Consider the following 19,095-nt stretch of genomic DNA (forward strand, 5'->3'; position numbering starts at 1 on the left):
TTTCTCTCACAGAAAGATTAATATATCCTCCATCCTCACTACTTAACATCTCTGAATTTATGCTCCTTTTCCAGAAGGTTGCAGCTTTTTTTTTTTAAATGTTGTGGCCAACTGATTTAGAGTGTGTATTTATTCTTCAACGGGTCATAGTGTAAAATATATATTTGAGGGATTTAAATTGTTATTCTGTTTTAACAAAAACTGCAGCATCCTCATATTCTACAAGATATTTGGATACTGCTTAGAAATGCTTTTATTTTAACCATATGCTGTTGCTCCTTGTTGTGTTTCATATGCCAAATGAATACTTTTATACAGATAACAATGTCTCATAACCGTCATTCTTTTTGTTTACTCTTCAGCATGTTATTTTCTATCTTGCTCTCAATTTTTTTTCTCAGATAATCAGATAATTTTATTATCTCATCTACTGCTCTGCTGCTGTTGCAGTTCAGTTTAAAGCTGGTCTTTGTGCATGTTGACTGTCACAGCTTCATGTTCATCATCTTTTTGTCTGATGGTTTCCAGGTACACCTTCACTGGTATTTACACTTTCGAGTCGGCAATAAAAATTTTTGCGAGAGGATTCTGTTTAGTGCCGTTTACCTTCCTCAGAGACCCCTGGAACTGGCTCGACTTCACTGTCATTGTCATGGCGTGAGTAGCTCCATTTTGACCCCACCTTCAGATGAATATTCAAGTTAAACCTGAAAATATGTTTTTCATTGCAAATGGTGCTTTAGAAGAAGTGTTGATAAATTCCTCTGAAATGAAAACAGCAAAAAAAGAACTAAAAATTATTATAGTTACTATAGTAAAGTTCCTGAAAGGTGTAACACAAGATAAAGGATCAATTGTTTTCCTTATTTCTTTATGTATCAAACAGTTAATTGTTTATTCACATCATCTTACAGATACCAAACAATGGTAAATTAAATGATTAACTATATGTGAAATAATATATTCACAGTTAAACAGCAGAAACACAATTATTGGTGTTGCATCCTTTCTTGCAATAGAATGTACAATATTTTTAGTTCCACATTATACCATCAGAATCACAATTATTTTATGAATCCCACCTTTTCTGGCAGTGCAACCGTTTATAGAAGTACAATAGAGCAAAATAAAATATTATATGATAAGACAGAATATATATGCCTTCACTTTTATTTAAAGGCTAATAAAAATACAATGCTTTAATTGAATAGCAACTATTCTCCATAAGCAACAGACAAGATCATATGTTATGTGATCTTTTACCAAGGCAGTTATCCCAAGTTTTTTTTTTTTTTTTGCGCTTGTCAAAACATTCTGATCAATAGTGCTACATATTCTCATTCGAATTTATGCAGACTCTCTGTCTGCACCAGTGAAGATTTAACCATTGAGCTTGCTAACATGCATTGTAGAAATACTATAATTAAGCAAGTCTGGTAATCACCAGATGATGTGTTTACATGACCTAGAAAAACTGAGTATTTAAGAATTTCTTGTCAACATTTTCCAGTCTACTTATGCAGTTTTTGCTTGCTGGATGTGTGCTTCATGAAATTATGGACACACAATGGAAGAGGACTTAAAGGAATAGTACACCCAAAACATGATTAGCCTTCATTTTCTACTCACCCCCATGCTGAACAACACTCTGGAGTACTTATTTGATATCTCAAATGCATCTGGAGATCTGGGAGGCTTCTTGCTGTCTGCTGACATTCAAATAATGGAGGTGCCCAGCGCCCGAGGCAGAAAGGTCCATAAAAGTCCACAAAAAACGTGTCAATATTCCTCCATACTGCTCGTCCAATGTATTCCAAGGGTCCTGAGTGGGTAGCATCCAGAATTTACTCGAAACGAAGTCATTTAGAATGTTTTTAGAGCATAAACAGTAGTGTATAGGATTTCCTGAAAGCGCGCACATGCACGCTCACGACGCTACGGAAGCCGGCAGACCAAACCAGCGCATTCAGCTCGGCAAAGAACTCATGCTCTTCCTTAACACTGAAGTCCTCAGACATTTTTCTTTCGTTGTTTCTTTCTTTGCACAGGTAAACGGCACATTTCTTCTTCTACGCTTGCATTATTGGAAGAGCAGACGCTGAATGCGCACTTTCATCTGGTTTGGTCTGCCGGCTTCCGTAGCGTCGTGAACGCGCATGTGCGCGCTTTCAGGAAATCCTATACACTACTGTTTATGCTCTAAAAACATTCTAAATGACTTCGTTTCGAGTAAATTCTGAATGCTACCCACACAGTACACTTGGAATACATTGGACGACCAGTATGGAGGAATATTGAAACGTTTTTTGTGGACTTTTATGGACCTTTCTGTCTCGGGCTCAATAGACCTCCATTATTTGAATGTCAGCAGACAGCAAGAAGCCTCCCAGATCTCCAGATGCATTTGAGATATCAAAAAAGTACTCCAGGGTGTTGTTCAGCATGGGGGTGAGTAGAAAATGAAGGCTAATCATGTTTTGGGTGTACTATTCCTTTAAGGATCTCACTAAGAGCTTTCTCAAAACCTTCTGAGCTAGCAAATAATGTAGGGAGTCCCAACTAGTCAACAGTAAATTTAAGTTTTCAAATATTTGTAAGAGAAAAAAGGAGAAATTAAGACCAAGCCAGGATACAGGAGAAAATTTTGTGCCAGCTTGTAGATCTTGAGCCTCGAACTCAACGTAATTCTGACATTTTGAATTGAAAAAGCTTCCTGAATGGGAAGCAAAACGTCTTCAAACTTGGAAACAAAGTCCAGTAGATTTTTAAGTTTTCTGGAAAACCATTCTTAACATTATCAAGCAGTTTTTTTAGATGCTTCCAGTGGTATTCTGATTAGAATATAAATATTTTATTCTTGAGCACTGATAAATATCGTACTGAAATGCTGAACTCTTTATAATTTTTTTCTAATGACACAATAAGACCAACTGAAACAAACAAAATTGCTTCTAGAATGAATTTAGAATTCATAAACTGTAATGATCTAATCCTCCACCTCTCTCTGTGTAAACTACCAGGTATGTCACAGAGTTTGTCGACCTTGGGAATGTCTCTGCATTGAGAACCTTCAGAGTACTCCGTGCTCTAAAAACCATCTCAGTCATTCCAGGTAGGGGAACAATCACATCCTTTTCTCTGCCCCCTTTCTTCTTAGTAGAATCTCAGTGTTAGTCAAGCTGTTGGGAATTATCAACACCCACCAGTTTCCTCTGTATTTTCAGGTCTGAAGACGATAGTCGGTGCTCTGATCCAGTCTGTGAGGAAGCTGGCCGATGTGATGATCCTGACCGTTTTCTGTCTCAGTGTGTTCGCCCTCATCGGCCTGCAGCTCTTTATGGGCCTTCTGCGACAAAAATGCGTCCGTAGCCTCAATCACTGCATCAACTCTTCATATAGCCCCAACACAACTTTTATTTGCAACAACAGGACCTGGAGCTCGCCAGCAGACTTTCTCAGCAATGAGGGTCAGCCTTAAACAAAAATTACAGCTGTCAAGAAACGTTACACACATTTGCACTCCTCTGCATTTACTAAACTGTTGCCCCTCTTTTTCTAGATAATTTTTACAAAGTTGAAGGCCAGAAGGATGCTTTAATTTGTGGATACGGAAGTGATGCAGGGTAAGTGGTTCTGTGCTCATTAGTAAGCTGCAGGCTGTTATATAATGCTGAAATATTTACCATAATGGATGTTGATCCCCTGCATGGGTTTTGTACAATGGGACACGTTGGCTGCTTTCAGCTGAGACAGTTTGTATGGTGCCAGAAAACCCCCCCCCGCCTACATCAGATTTCCTGTTGGTTTTAACATTACGTTCACTGTGAGGCTTAATGTACAGGGCAGCGATCTCATCAGAGGGTTGGGTGTACCATAAAAGCAGCTGCATATGGTGCAGATAATCACGTCAGCTCTGCCTTTACTTAGAAACCCAGCATTGACAGCTGGGGAGAGCTATCTTTTCAGAATTTTAGCATCTAGAAAGCTAAACCATTTATTAGGTTAAATGCAATGGATTTTACTGTTTTAAATTCAGATTTCTTCAATATTAAGACACTATTCTGAGCACTATTATTAGCATTTTGGAATATGCCAGAGCAGCCTGTATTCCCAACCATAATAAACCAACCAAGATGTAAACACAAATGTTATTTTCCCTTTTTGAATGGATGACTCGGTTCCTAATCGAAGGTGCAGTGTTCAGAAATCCTAAACACTGCCTGAATAATCCTGTTAATCCAAATGCTTTTGAAACAAGCACAGCTGAGTGAATCGTCCCCTTTGCCACTATGAAGGCAAATAGTGAGTCCGACTTCCATCCATGGGAATCTGAAAGCCTGTGGCTACAACAGCTAGCCTTCCCAAGTTGTTCTGGTTATGGAATTAAAAGATAAAGAATTGTCAGGTTTGGTGTAAGTTAGCTGAGGACCCAAATGCAGAGACTGAAGCAGGCAGAGATGAGTTTTGCTGATTTAATGTTTCAAATGGGAAGAAAAAACTTCCACAAACAAAATGCAAATAGTCAAAATCAAGGAGATGTCAGGGAAAACACACGTGACAGAACATACATAAAAAGTCAAATACAACTAGAAAAACACAAAATGGAAATAAAACCAATGAAAACTCAAAAAGAAAACTCAAATGGAACCAAAACCATAACAAGAATAATACCACATAAAAACAAACTGGTTTCTTAGTTTCTTAGTTTCTTACACTTACAGATATTTTTTTCTAAAACTGGTTGCGTGGGAAAAACAAAACAAAAAACATTATATATCGTTGTGTGGAAAAAAACATTTTATATATATATATATATATATATATATATATATATATATATATATATATATATATATATATATATATATATATATATGTATACAGGTATTACCACATTAACTATAAGCTATAGGAAAAAACAAGGATGCATCCAAACATAAATCATTAAACTCATCTAAATGTATTACCTTATGTATTTATTTTTATTATGTGATTAAAGTATTTATTATTTATTGTGCAAGGTCAATTTTGTAGGCTGACACACAGCTGGTCATAATTGTGAAGAGGTGTTACATTTCTGACAAGTAAAAATGTAGATGAGCTGAGATCAAATATAAAGTGGTTATTGGATTAAATAATGAAAATAGAATTAATCATCCACCCATGGGGATTATTATTAATGAGCTTCTAAATGTCCCCAAATAGTAGGGCTAAAGAAGAGTATAAGCTGCTGTTTTACTAAAGGCACCATGAAGGTAGTTCAGCTCACAATTATCAAGCATCAGAGAGCCACCACCATGCAGTTTTTAATCTCACTCAGACTGCAGCTTCCCAGAAAACACAGGAATCTAATCCCCTCAAGAAGCAAAATCGGATCCAGTAATGTCTGCTAAAGTCAGAAGGAAAAGAGGATCCTTTGGAGGGCCTTTGGGTAGAAGTGATGTCATTAAGCCTTTTGAATAGTAGGTTAGACACATCATACTATCAGTACAAGCAAAATAGATAATAATAGCAAAATTGTTTTGTAATAAACTTTTTATAAATTAGTTTTGGTAATATTGGTATCTGGTATGATTTTAACATTGTTGTACAGTCAGAGGTAACATGGCGTATATTTTATTTTTTTATGTTCTTGCTGTTACGCTGCTACAAAACGACATGATGCAAATTGAAACATGGATGACAGATTAGAGGTCATCACAGCTACCTGATGTGTTGGCTTGCCAATCTATGCGGCAGGCTTTTAACTTGCATCATGTGTCATCTCTGATGGAACTTTCTGCAGCGGGCTGTGGAGACGGACAAGATACTAAGCAGGTCAGGACGTAAAACATAGAGGATGCTTAATCTTTTGAGTGTATTCCAACAAGTAATCCCTGAGTAGATTTCCAAATTAAAGCTCTGGATACGTTATGATGACAAACACTGTCACACGCATGCGCAGAAACAGCCATTACAGAGCAGTCGTGAGCACAGACTTGTGAAAATTCTAATTCTTTCTCAGTTTTCATTAAACCAACTGTAATGTTTAGCAGTGTGCTTTTCCTGCTGCATTTTACTGCCCCTGTTCATTTTGGATTATTACAGATTCTATAGATATTTTAAAAATTTGCCCTTTGTCAGTGTCAGTTTAAAAAATGAAAAACACTACCATTGCACAGGAAAAAGGTCTGGATTTGTACCTCTATCCTTTACATAAATTAAAAAAATATTGTTAAAGAAAAAGTGTAATCTAAATGCAAGCATGTACAAAGCCTCATTAAAGCTACAGTGTGTAATTTTCAGCGACATCTAGCGGTCAGACTGCAGACTGCAGCAACATGAACGTCTCCCCCCCATCGCTTCTCCCCCCCAACAGTATGGCGAGCGTTACGGGACAAAATGTCTTCCACGACGTCCGCATCACCTACCTTCTCAAGTGATGAGGTTTGTTTACATAGATAATTTTACAGATAGTATTTCATTAGTCTGTGTAGGGTATAGATTTCATGTAGACTTAAGATAATAAATATACCCGTTATTTTTTCTACGTCGTTGTGACGTTTTGGTGAGCTGCTTTGCATGGTGATATAAACAGACGAAGTAATTGTAGTCATTAGTTTAACAGCGAGATTGTGTTCGCTGGAAGAATATATATTCCCCGTTTACAGAGTCCAAGTCTTGTTTGTGGCACGGGGGTTACAAGGCAAGGAAGAGGGAAAGGAAGAGGGCAGAGAGGCCGGGGTGAGCGTGCAGCTGGGGCCAGGCGAGAGAGGGGAGCCAGCGGGGTGAGAGCAGAGGAGGAAAGGCTTGAAGATCTCCAAAGGAGCCGGAGAGAAGTAACCGAGGTATATATCCAGAAAATTATTTTACAGAAAATTACTGAATCATTACCTGTGAAACGTCAGGGACGTTGCTGAATAAGTATACTGGAGAGTAACAGCATCATCACGCAGCATGTTATTGTTTTAGACAGGTCTGAGCATCCTGTACTCCAAAAACTGCAGTGATATTAGACAATTGTGTGTATAGGATTAATTACCTGTCCAAGAGAAAACTGGCCACTTGAGCGTCACTTTGAAAACCTTTTTCCTCCATCAGTGACTTCCATCGTGTAAATGCCGTGCCAATGTTGATCCGTGTTTTTTGTCGTTTCTTGTCACTCTTGCGTTTATTCTCGTCGTGTTTCCGCTTCTTAGATGACGGGGGTTCGGTGTCCGCCGCTTTTCGTTGTGATACAGAGTAGGCATGATCCTCCATTCGTCTGATGTTTGGCCACACAGTGCCAAACAGTTTGCAAAGTCACTCACGCCTGCCGCCTTGTTTACCTTTCTTGTTACCGAGGCGCAGTATACCTGCTTCTTCTTCTTCTTTGGTTTCAGGCAGACTAAACGCTTCTCAGGCATAATACTGCCATCTACTGTTCAGTACCGTCTCAGTTCATCTCTCTCAACTTGCCGTAGTTATTTTCGAGCGTCATGGGAGATCTCGCAATCGCTAGTTTGTTGCCTCTGCGCTGCCGTAGCGCAAAGATGTCAGCCTCCATGGCTGCGAGACCCGCTCCTATGTAATTATAAATAACGAATTCTAAGGCAACGCAAATGTTATGGTTAAAAGGCTGAGCTCATAGGTGATGATAAATAACATAGTTATGTATAATATATTAAATTTCTGAATTTATATGCCTGTAATTATTACACACTGTAGCTTTAAAGCTTAAAGGAAGAGAGTTCAGTTTTTTTTTTCTGTATAAGGTGAAATGGACATGTTGTAACCTTACCCCCCATTAAAAAAGGGTATTTTGACATTGTTTTATTTTTTTTATTTATTTATTATTTAGCCTGATGAACATGGGGAAGATCTGTTAGGCTGAAGGAAAAAAAAACTCTTGGCTAGAAGATTCAAAATGATAAAGGGTTTACTGTGATACCTCTTAATAAAGTCCCCTGTAATCATGGCTTTATAAATCATCTAAATAGAATCCAGCTTTGTATCATGATATTACACTAATAATCTAACTGTTCTCTTTAGGCTCCAGAGTGAACAAAGAGCATAATGCAGACAACAGAGACTAGGTCACAAAATAATGCTCTTTAGCACTGAATGTCACTGAGCACTGTTCAATTTATTATCTTCAAATAGAAAATAATGGCAAAAGTCAAATCTAGCAAGACATGATTGTCCACCTAATCTTACAGATGGGAGGGCTACATCAACCACAAAAGCATTGAAGATCGGAGAGCTGCAGTTTCACTGCCCAAAATGGTGACTTGGTAACAGTTTGATGTCTCACCCAACTCTTATGTTGTGTTATCCTCTGTTGTAAGCGGTTACCTATATCCGTGGGGATATTTAAAAATCTTCCAGCATCTTAAAAACATTGAATTGAATAAATCATAGGAAAATGTGTAAGTAAAAGGTATGGAGATCTTGATTTAACAGGAATTAGCAGAAAAAAATCACTTTAATCATCCATCCATCCATCCATCCATCCATCCATCCATCCATCCATCCATCCATCCATCCATCCATCCATCCATCCATCCATCCATCCATCCATCCATCCATCCATGCATGCCAAAACTGACACCTCAAAGTGATTTGGAGATGCCAATCTAACATGGATATTTTTTAGGCAAATTATGTTATTTAAGCACTACAAGGCTTCAATGGATAATTATTATATTAGACTAACAAAAATATTTAGAATATATTTTTTCTCAATTATTGCATTTGCTGAATACAGTCCAGTGTTTTTTACACTTTTTGATGTCTAATTAATAAATTACCTAATAAGCTACAAATATTTTATGCCATACAGAGTTTCTGCTAATAACACTCTTATTATTGTGCTTCACAAATAGGTCAAGCTTTAAAGTCTGACATTTCACCTCAAAGCCCACAGCTCTACCATTTATTTTTAAAGCTAGATCTGACTGTTACAACCTTAAGTTCACCCAGATCTCAGATTGCAAGTTTTCATCTGCATTTATTTGCATTTTTGGCAAATCTAGTGCCGGCTTGTAGACTTGTTGATATTTCAGCCCAAAATATGTATCATGGCTGTTCAATAAAACCATTCGAATAAAACCTTCAAAAATATGCTCTCGTTCCTGATAAGCCTGACATTTTGCTTTACAGTAAATGTGTCAGTTTTTCAGCTGCGGTCTGTGTTACCCTGACCTAAATGTCAGACGCAACAGTCTCTCTCTACATATCAGTTAATTTAAAATCTAGTAAAATGTGTATTTTGTTAGATTAGTAAAATAATATCTACAACTTTTAATCTTTTTTTTCCCTCTTTTAAATGTGCTTTTTAAAATGTGGCTGGCAATGTAGCTGATATAAACCGGTGGGTTTAGTGATCAAAGTTGTTTTATATGTGTAGCTTTATTTTTATTAGATTAAATGGAGCAGACTGGAACGAGCCGCCTGGTGGGAAGATGTTTGCAGCCGTCTGCAGACCTCCCTACCGTGGTTCATATTCAAAATTCCTGCTTAGCAGACCGGTGAGATCTACGGCTGTCCTCACAGCCGTGCTCCACAGCCCAGATGTCTGCCAGCCATTATGAAATTATTCCTCTCTCACATTGACATGGAAGCGCAGCTTGTTCTCTGCTGCAGGACTTAAATATTTGCTGTAACACCACTGAGCTAACAATGAAGATCAGGGATGAAGGCACTGAGCCAAAGATTTTTGGAACTGCGATTTGATATCCATCTGGCTGAGTGTAATCCCTTTTACTCTGGTGCATTTTAGAGCTTCAGTCTGAAACAGGTTTAAAGTGCTGTAACCAGTTAAAAAGAATGATGTTAAAGACTCTGTGTGCACTTACTGTATCATCTCTGCTTCCCTCTCTAATGCAGTGAAAAGTTAAAGGGGAACATGTAGATATGAGAGAGGTGTTTTACTCCTAAGTAGCCCGAGTGCCAGCCCAGTTTTATCTGTCCTTGCTACTCCTAGTTTTTTCTTCCCTGTTATTTAATAATACATCATCTGCTTTCCTAATTCTATATCCATCACAGGAAGTGTCCGGATGGATTTGATTGCCTCAAAGTTGGAAGAAATCCAAACTACGACTACACCAGTTTTGATACCTTTGGCTGGGCTTTTCTGGCACTTTTCCGCCTCATGACCCAAGACTATTGGGAGGAGCTCTTTCACCAGGTACAATAGCTTTCAAGCAACTAAACTTACGTTCATAACTCTCTATAAAATTTAATTTACACATTTAATGTTTTTGGCCAAGAGCATTTGAAGTAATTACAGTGTCGTCCCTGGAGAGGGCTGCGGGGTAATGTTCTTCCATGTTACACAAAAGCATTGTTGATCCATTTAGTCTTTTTGTTTATCATTTATTATTTATTTTTCTTCCAATTTACAGACATACGATGCATTGGAAGTTTTGTAGTTTTTTTATTTCTAAAATCTATTAGAAATTAGACTAATATATGTGTTAGAAATAAGACCAATTTTCACATAAATCAGCTGTTCTGCTGAGGCCACCGTGGTTTTGTCAGGAAACCTCAGTCAACAAACAGCTTGATGAACACCAAGGTACACACTTTTAGAGATTCATAGGCGACTATTAGTGTAATAAATAATTAGTCTCATAATGTAGATCATTATGTATCAGTAAGTTAACCGTTCTGTCTTCCTCAATGAGCAACCTTAATATAAAAAAGAGACACAAACTAATATTTGGTGGGTTTTTGCAGATTAATATGTTTTCCATTAATAAAATCCATTATACCAGTCTAGAAACTTCAGTTTAAAAAAAATTAACTTGAGTAAATTATTTGGTAAAAAGAAATAGGCATTGATTACATGCACTACAGGGAAACAGTGTAAACGTTTTCAGATAATTATATATTTACCTTTAAAGTAATCATAACCTCTCCCTGGAGATTGTTACCTTTAGACAAATTATGCTACGTTCACTATGTGTATCTTGATGTATCTGAGCAGCCATGCTGCGCCTCATGAGCTTCTGAGCATCTGAAGCACTTCACAAGCAGCAGCTACTGGAGTTGGAAAAAGTGAACTTTTGCTGCTCAACGTGCCAACTTTAACCAAACAGAGAAGCTGATCTGGGAGCTGGCAGGGAGACTGGAGAGGATAGTCCAGCTGATTGTCGAACCTCAACTTCAAGAGGAGCACTTGTGTTTGTAATGGACATGGATGTTCTACACTCTGCTGGGTGATTGAGGGTATTTGGGAGTTTGCTCAACTGGTCAACATGTGTTTTGTAGACCTGGAGAAGGCATTCAACCATGTCCCTTGTGGTTCCCTTGGGGGTGCAATTCAAAAGTAAGGGAGTCAGAGACATTTTACCTGGGACCATCCGGTTTCTGTACAAGCAGACTTGTTCCTGTTGCATGTTGGACGGCTGCCCTCAGTCATCGGTCATTTTCATTAACTTTATGAAAGGGTTTTCTAGGTGGAACCACGGGCCAAATGGGGTGTGGGTTGGGGAGCAGTGGATCTCCTGCTTTTGGAAGATGATGTGGTTCTGCTGCCTCCCTCCTGCCAAGATGTACATCATGCGCATGGAAAGTTGGCTGCTGAGTGTGAATGACCGGGATGAAAATAATTCAGAATTCAAAGTTTGTGGTATTCGTTTGCATTTTAACAGCAAAATGATGGGATGTTGCGAACACTGTCGATCTGTTTGGAAAGTTAGCCCCCTAATGCTGCCTCAAGTTTTTCGAAAATCCCAGTGTGTTAAAAAATAAAGTCATAAAGAAACTAATAGCTAAAATGTGTTAAGGCTTGTCTGATTATATAATTGCATAATTATATTGATCGGGCATGCGAGTCATAGACAGCAGTGCATGTTAAATTTGGGGGTTACGACTCAAAAAATGTTGAGAACCACTGCTTTAGAGATTGGGTTAGGACCTTAGTCATTCGCGAAATGCTCGAACAATGAGGTGGCTCTGACATATTTTTCGGATGCCACCTGGAGGCCTGCTTTGGGAGGTGTTCATGGCACGCCTGATAGGGAGGAGACCCAGGGGATGACCCAAGACATGGTGGAGGGAATATGTGCCTCTGCTGGCCTGGAAATGCCTTTGGTCTCTCCCAGCTGGAGGAGGTGTCTGGGAGAGGGAAGTCTAGGATCCTGCGACCCGGTCACGGATGAAGTGCAAGACAAGAAGCTTAAGTATGGGATTTAAAACAAAGGGAAATACATTGAAATGCGTCTTACATTGCGCAGGTAAAATTCATACCACATGTCCAGATAAAGATTTGCAATGTTCACAACCTTGATGTTCTTTTAGCCGATATTTAAGGCTTGTTCAGAAAAGCTTTATTTGAGACAAAAACTTTAGATCCTTGAGTTTTAAGTAGGATTAAATGAGTCAAATAAAGGACACTCCTGGAAGAAAACTTCTGAGAGGTTGCAAAAAAAAAGCATGAAGGGGTGAAGGTTCACTTTTTTCTGTCCAATCTCACTGAGCTTAACTTGACAAAAAACAACTGAAGAAATGCAAAACTTAAAGGCGCATATCCTAAAAGACTTCCAGCTTAAAGTACAGGATGTGTTATCTAAGTATTAATGCATGAGGATCTAATACAAATGCCACAATCTTTGTTTTCCTTCTTTTTCGAAATGAAGCGCTGTGGTTTCAAACGGGGGAATTATTCAAATGTTATGAATACTTTTACAAAACGCTGTAATCTTCATCCTTTGGGTGATGTTTTAGTATTTATTATTTTTTAAGGATGAAATCCATAGAAGTGTAGTTATTAAGATAAAAATTTTCCTCAGACTCTGCGCTCAGCTGGGAAAACCTACATGGTTTTCTTTGTTCTGGTGATCTTCCTTGGCTCCTTCTACCTGGTGAACCTGATCCTGGCCGTTGTGGCCATGGCTTACGAGGAGCAGAATCAGGCAACTATCGCTGAGGCCTGGCAGAAAGAGAGGGAGTTTCAGCTGGCCATGGAGCATCTCAGACGAGAGCAAAGAGTAGGTGCAGGATCTTCCTACCTGTGTGCTTTAGATAAATAATAAATGTGATTTATGTTCTATGACATATCTTCTCTCTGTATTAAGATGGCAGCCAAAAGACAAGCACAGGAGACAGACTCCATTGTGTCCCCAGAGTTGTCGCCATTCTGTATGAAAGCTGGAAGTATACGCCGCAGCAACAGCAGAAGAAGAAGATCTCACAGGACTCTTTCAGAGGAGACAGCAGCTGAAGCTGCTGAAGAGAAGCTGGATCCTATGGATGAAGCTGTGGTACAATACAGCCCCCCTACAAATAAATTCATGATTATGGATGGTTTTAGGGCTAATACCTCTTTGTGTCTTTCTCTGTAGCCTCCTTTATCCCCCTTGCCAGTCCATCCCTTTCTGGCCACACTGTCCTCTCACCCCCTCAGCACCAGGAGAGGAAGCCAGAACAGCATCTTCAGCTCTTTCCGCGCTCGCAACAACTCAGAGGCCGACTTCGGGGACGATGAATACAGCATCCATGGACAGGTCTTCAGGAGTCGCACTAGCTCCACTGCAACACCCTGGAAGAAGAGGACAGGCAGTATTAGAAGCCATTGCTCCCAGGTGTTAACTCCTAGCTTCAATGTCAACGGCCGACTGAACATCTTCCTTGACCAGAATGGCATCACCAACATGGGTTTGCTTACTCCTACATCCATGCCGGCTCACAGCATGGAGAGATTCAGGGAAGAAACAGTGAGTATGGAACTACTTTTACGTTTAATGTCTACGCAGAAAAATATAAGCCAACGAAGCCCCACCTTGGTTTCTTGCCTACCAGAAGAATGGCAGTGGAGTGGACACAGCTCCCAGACTTCTCCCACAGCCTTCACCCACTGCCACAGAGCGATGCTCTGTGCGCAGGAAAAGGACTCACAGCTCTTTCAGCTTCTTTAGCGACGCCATGGAAGGTTAGTTCATTTTATTACTAAAACAATATACAAGGAAATACATCAGAATATTACAATATATGTATAGAATATTATACTATAAACAATCAGAATACAGTAGGGTGACCGTTTAGCTTCTGAGTCAATACTTTGAAGAGTTGCCTTTTGCTGCTCCTGTGTCTTTCAAAGAGGTCTGCATTCCCAAAAGATAAGGTTTGTTTATGCTTGACGTGTCTCTGAGGTCCACAATGGTCCAAATTCTGTAATATAAGCAGCCGGGATTTTTCCTCACCACACCAAGGAAAATGTATAACCATGTAAGGCAGCTTTATTTGCATAGCACCATTCAGTACACGGACAATTAAAAGTTTTTTTTTTACATCAATAAGATAATAAAATAGAAAAATAAAAGTAAAAAAAAAAACATGATAAAGAAATTAAAGCAGTCAGATCACAACCTTAAACTAATACCCTAGTTAGCAGTTTGACCTGGTAGTTTGTTCCAGTTAAGTGGAGCATAACTGAATGCTGCTTCTCTATGCTTTCTTCTAGTTTTGGGTGTAGAGAGTAGGCTGGAACTAGAAGACCTAAGTGTAAAAAAAAACCTAAGTGGTCTTGGAGGTTGATACACTGATAACAAATCTCTTCTGTTTTTTTTTTTGTTTTTTTTAGTGCTGATCTATTCAGTGATTCATAGACTAACTGTGTGATTTTAAAGTCTGGTCTCTGAGCCACTGGGAGCCAGTGTAAGAACTTCAGAAATGAGCTGATGTGCTCTACTTTCTTAGTTCTAGTGAGAACACTGGCAGCAGCATTTTGGATCAACTGCAGCTGTCTGATGGACTTTTTAGGCAAACCTATGAAGATGCTGTTGCAGTGATCAATTCTGCTATAGATAAATGCATCTGTGAGTTTCTTTATCCTGCTTGGACATCAGACCTTAAATCATGGAAATGTTTTTCAGGTGATAAAAGACTAACTTAGAAACTGCCTTTATGTGCCTCTTAACATTCAGGTCTGAGTCCATCATGACACCAAGATTTTGGCCATAACAAGTGGTTTCTAACTGTAGTAGCTGAAGCTGAAAGCTAACTCTGGGTCTCCCCTCCTTTGGTCTGAATATTATTACCTAAGTTTTGTTTTTATTCATTTGTAGACAATTATGGTGCATCACATATTAATCTGTTCTAAGAATCTAACCAATGATCTGATGGGTTCATAGTCACCTTGTGACATTGTAAAGCTGTGTGTTGTCTGCATAGCTATATTAACTGATATGGTTGTTTGATATAATCTGAGCTAAGCGAAGCATTTAGATGTTGAATAGGAGGGAGCCTTGAGGAAGGCTCAAGGATGTGCACAGTTCTGCGTAAAAAAATATGGCGGACAAGCCAAAGCTCCTACTGGCAGGGTTTTTTAAATACAAACATGCTATAACTCCTTATGATTGTGCTCATTTATGCAGCATAACCACAATCAAAAGAGTGTGAAGAATTTTGTAAAGAATCTGCTGTCACTCCTGGATGTCTTGAGGAAGCTTTGGAAATGTTGGACACTGCTGTGTTTTTTTTACTCCTATATGTAAGCTTCCCTCTGGGGTGAAGGTGATTGTGAAGGTCGCAAGATGTTGTTTTTTTTTTTTTTTTTTTTTTTTTTTACAGTCACTGAAGTATATGGAGTGCTACAATATAAAGAACAATAAAATATATAGATGTGAATGTCCCATGAAACACTATAAAATATTTTTGCTGTAATATTGATTTATTCATTTGTCTGATACATAAATTAATTGTTAAATACACCATAACGCTGAAAAATAAACCATTAAATGATTGAAAATACATTTTAAAAGGTGAATTATGTAATAAATGGGATTAAAAAATTTATTTTTAGGGTCACAGGCTAAGATGTTTAGTAACCCATTCCCTGGAGTCAGTCAGAATATTACAGTAGGTACAGTGGATGAAAGTAAGAAGTCACTAAGTTAAATTCTGACGTCATATGATATCTCTCTATGTTGAGATAATATGTATAACAGTGGCCTATGAAAGATTTAAAGATTAAGATGATATTTTACAACCTAAACCTGGTTTAAGCCTGTCCACAGCTTCATCTCTGACTGCTATGTTTCTCACTCTTCCTGTCCCTTGATTAATCTCCTCTAAGAAATCTCTTAAACTTTTATAGCTAAACATACACTCACCGGCCACTTTATTAGGTACACCTGTCCAACTGCTCGTTAACACTTAATTTCTAAGCAACCAATCACATGGCGGCAACTCAGTGCATTTAGGCATGTAGACATGGTCAAGACAATCTCCTGCAGTTCAAACCGAGCATCAGTATGGGGAAGAAAGGTGATTTGAGTGACTTTGAACCTGGCATGATTGTTGGTGCCAGAAGGGCTGGTCTGAGTATTTCAGAAACTGCTGATCTACTGGGATTTTCACGCACAACCATCTCTAGAGTTTACAGAGAATGGTCCGAAAAAGAAAAAACATCCAGTGAGCGGCAGTTCTGTGGGCGGAAATGCCTTGTTGATGCCAGAGGTCAGAGGAGAATGGCCAGACTGGTTTGAGCTGATAGAAGGGCAACAGTGACTCAAATAACCACCCGTTACAACCAAGGTGGGCAGAAGAGCATCTCTGAACGCACAGTATGTGGAACTTTGAGGAAGATGGGCTACAGCAGCAGAAGACCACACCGGGTGCCACTCCTTTCAGCTAAGAACAGGAAACTGAGGCTACAATTTGCACAAGCTCATCGAAATTGGACAATAGAAGATTGGAAAAACATTGCCTGGTCTGATGAGTCTCGATTTCTGCTGCGACATTCGGATGGTAGGGTCAGCATTTGGCGTCTACAATATGAAAGCATGGATCCATCCTGCCTTGTATTAACGGTTCAGGCTGGTGGTGGTGGTGTCATGGTGTGGGGAATATTTTCTTGGCACTCTTTGGGCCCCTTGGTACCAATTGAGCATCGTTGCAACGCCACAGCCTGCCTGAGTATTGTTGCTGACCATGTCCATCCCTTTATGACCACAATGTACCCAACTTTGATGGCTACTTTCAGCAGGATAATGTGCCATGTCATAAAGCTGGAATCATCTCAGACTGGTTTCTTGAACATGACAATGAGTTCACTGTACTCAAATGGCCTCCACAGTCACCAGATCTCAATCCAATAGAGCATCTTTGGGATGTGGTGGAACGGGAGATTCGCATCAAGGATGTGCAGCCGACAAATCTGTGGCAACTGTGTGATGCCATCATGTCAATATGGACCAAACTCCCTGAGGAATGCTTCCAGCACCTTGTTGAATCTATGGCACCAAGAATTGAGGCAGTTCTGCAGGCAAAAGGGGGTCCAACCCGTTACTAGCATGGGGTACCTAATAAAGTGGCCGGTGAGTGTACATTGAGATTATGTTATTAGTAAGCAGGATTTACTGATTGGGAATTATTTAGAGGGCCTGAGAAAAGGTAATGATTAAAAATGAGTACCACACATCTTAGATGTTTAGTTGAGAAATATTCTAAATACAACTGATCGCTGTTTGTTGTTTTCCATCCCCTTTCAGTGACGCTGCTTTGGACTGGTCTGTGCTGGTTTGTTGCATAAAATCGGAAAATAATATGATGAAGTTTGTTCTTGCATTGGGTCAGAATCTCAAAAGGTCCAAGCAGGATGAAAACGTTTGCTTGCATTTGTAGTATGTTAAGTCAAAATATATGTTGTTTATGAGTCTATGGCTTTAACTAATTTTAGCAAAGAGTGAATTGATTTTATGCAATGTTTCAATATGAATTTTAAGAGTCCTGATCAGCAAAGCCTGTTACTTTTCTATACGAGCAGGGCCTTTTTTTAAATTTTACAAAGATATATTGGAGTCTTTTTGTTAACTTTTTCAAAAAGTTGGGTAAGCTTTGTTTTAAATTTAATCGGATCTTTAATGAGCTTTTGTCCTTGCAGAGCTGGAGGAATCAAGACAAAAGTGCCCTCCTTGCTGGTATGTGTTTGCCAAGAAGTATTTGATATGGGACTGCTGCCCCTGGTGGCTGAAGTTGAAGGAGTGTGTGAAGTTCATGGTGATGGATCCTTTCCTGGATCTGGGGATCACCATATGCATTGTGCTGAACACTCTGTTCATGGCCTTGGAGCATTACCCAATGACTGATGAGTTCAACACCATGCTCTCAGTGGGCAATCTGGTAAGAGGCTGTTTTAAGATAAGAACTGGAACATTTCCTTCATTAAACCCACTTTCTCTCAAGTGCTGTCAGGTGGTACATTAGAGTAGGAGGCGACTGAAGAGGCAAAAGGCTTCATACAGATATTGTATTTCAGCACTAAGCACCAGAGTTTGTTTTTAGCTTTCACATTGGTGATGTGCCAAGGGATGATTGTTTCTACACCATACATTTATTTTTATATTAAATTTACATATGTCTTTTAAATGCCACTACAATTTAAATGTGATTACATTGGACAGAATTTTCAAAATATTTCATTAAAAATAGTAACTGTTAAAACTGTCCCTGTACCTAGGATGGTTGCAATATATAATTAATCTTTGCAATTCCACTATTCAGATTTTTTTTAAATCTTAATTATTCAGAGTATTTGCCTTGTTGATAAAAACCTAAAATTGAATCTGGACTCTAAAAACAGCACATCCCTAATTGCATTTTTGAATGTTTTTTGAAATACTATTATTAAACATTGCAAATTATTAGACAAACAGTATTTAGTAAGATATATAATTTTGAAATTGAAAAAAAAAAACTTTAAAAATAAAACAAGAATTCTAGATGTTGTATTTTTTTTCAGAAATTTAGAACGGAATGAAAAAAATACAACATATGAAAAAAAGTACTTTCAAACCTTAAAAATATTTTTTCCAATAGATTTAGAAGATAATTTTGAATGGGTTCCTCCGTCATACTGTTGAAAGGGGCAGTCCAATTGAGCCTGTGCAATATCAATTTCATCATGTTAAAATGTTTCTGGTTGAAAGAAAAAAAAGACATGTCGCTCAGTCTCCCCTTCTTACCATACCATACCAACTTTATTTATGAAGCACGTTATACACCGAACAGGACCAAAGTGCTGTACACAATCATAAAATACAATAAAATTATAAAAATAGAGAAAAAACGAGTGTAAAATACATATTAGTTTACAAAAAGAATAAAACAAAGTAAAACCTCTCAAATTGT

General features: G+C 38.6%; 1 protein-coding gene across 1 annotated transcript in view; it reads left to right on the forward strand.

Moving 5' to 3' along the window:
* Positions 1-19,095, forward strand: part of scn12aa (sodium channel, voltage gated, type XII, alpha a) — a 69,152-nt gene that overhangs the window by 18,752 nt on the left and 31,305 nt on the right. The window contains exons 5-14 of the mRNA XM_038300548.1: positions 529-657; positions 3,021-3,112; positions 3,225-3,467; positions 3,560-3,623; positions 10,006-10,147; positions 12,756-12,953; positions 13,041-13,226; positions 13,308-13,679; positions 13,765-13,894; positions 17,849-18,087. Of these exons, the coding sequence (XP_038156476.1) occupies positions 529-657; positions 3,021-3,112; positions 3,225-3,467; positions 3,560-3,623; positions 10,006-10,147; positions 12,756-12,953; positions 13,041-13,226; positions 13,308-13,679; positions 13,765-13,894; positions 17,849-18,087 (1,795 nt within the window). The remainder of the gene's footprint in view (positions 1-528; positions 658-3,020; positions 3,113-3,224; positions 3,468-3,559; positions 3,624-10,005; positions 10,148-12,755; positions 12,954-13,040; positions 13,227-13,307; positions 13,680-13,764; positions 13,895-17,848; positions 18,088-19,095) is intronic.

The sequence above is a fragment of the Cyprinodon tularosa genome, unplaced genomic scaffold (assembly GCF_016077235.1).
Source record: "Cyprinodon tularosa strain WSP-4 unplaced genomic scaffold, ASM1607723v1 ctg45, whole genome shotgun sequence".
Lineage (NCBI taxonomy): Eukaryota > Metazoa > Chordata > Actinopteri > Cyprinodontiformes > Cyprinodontidae > Cyprinodon > Cyprinodon tularosa.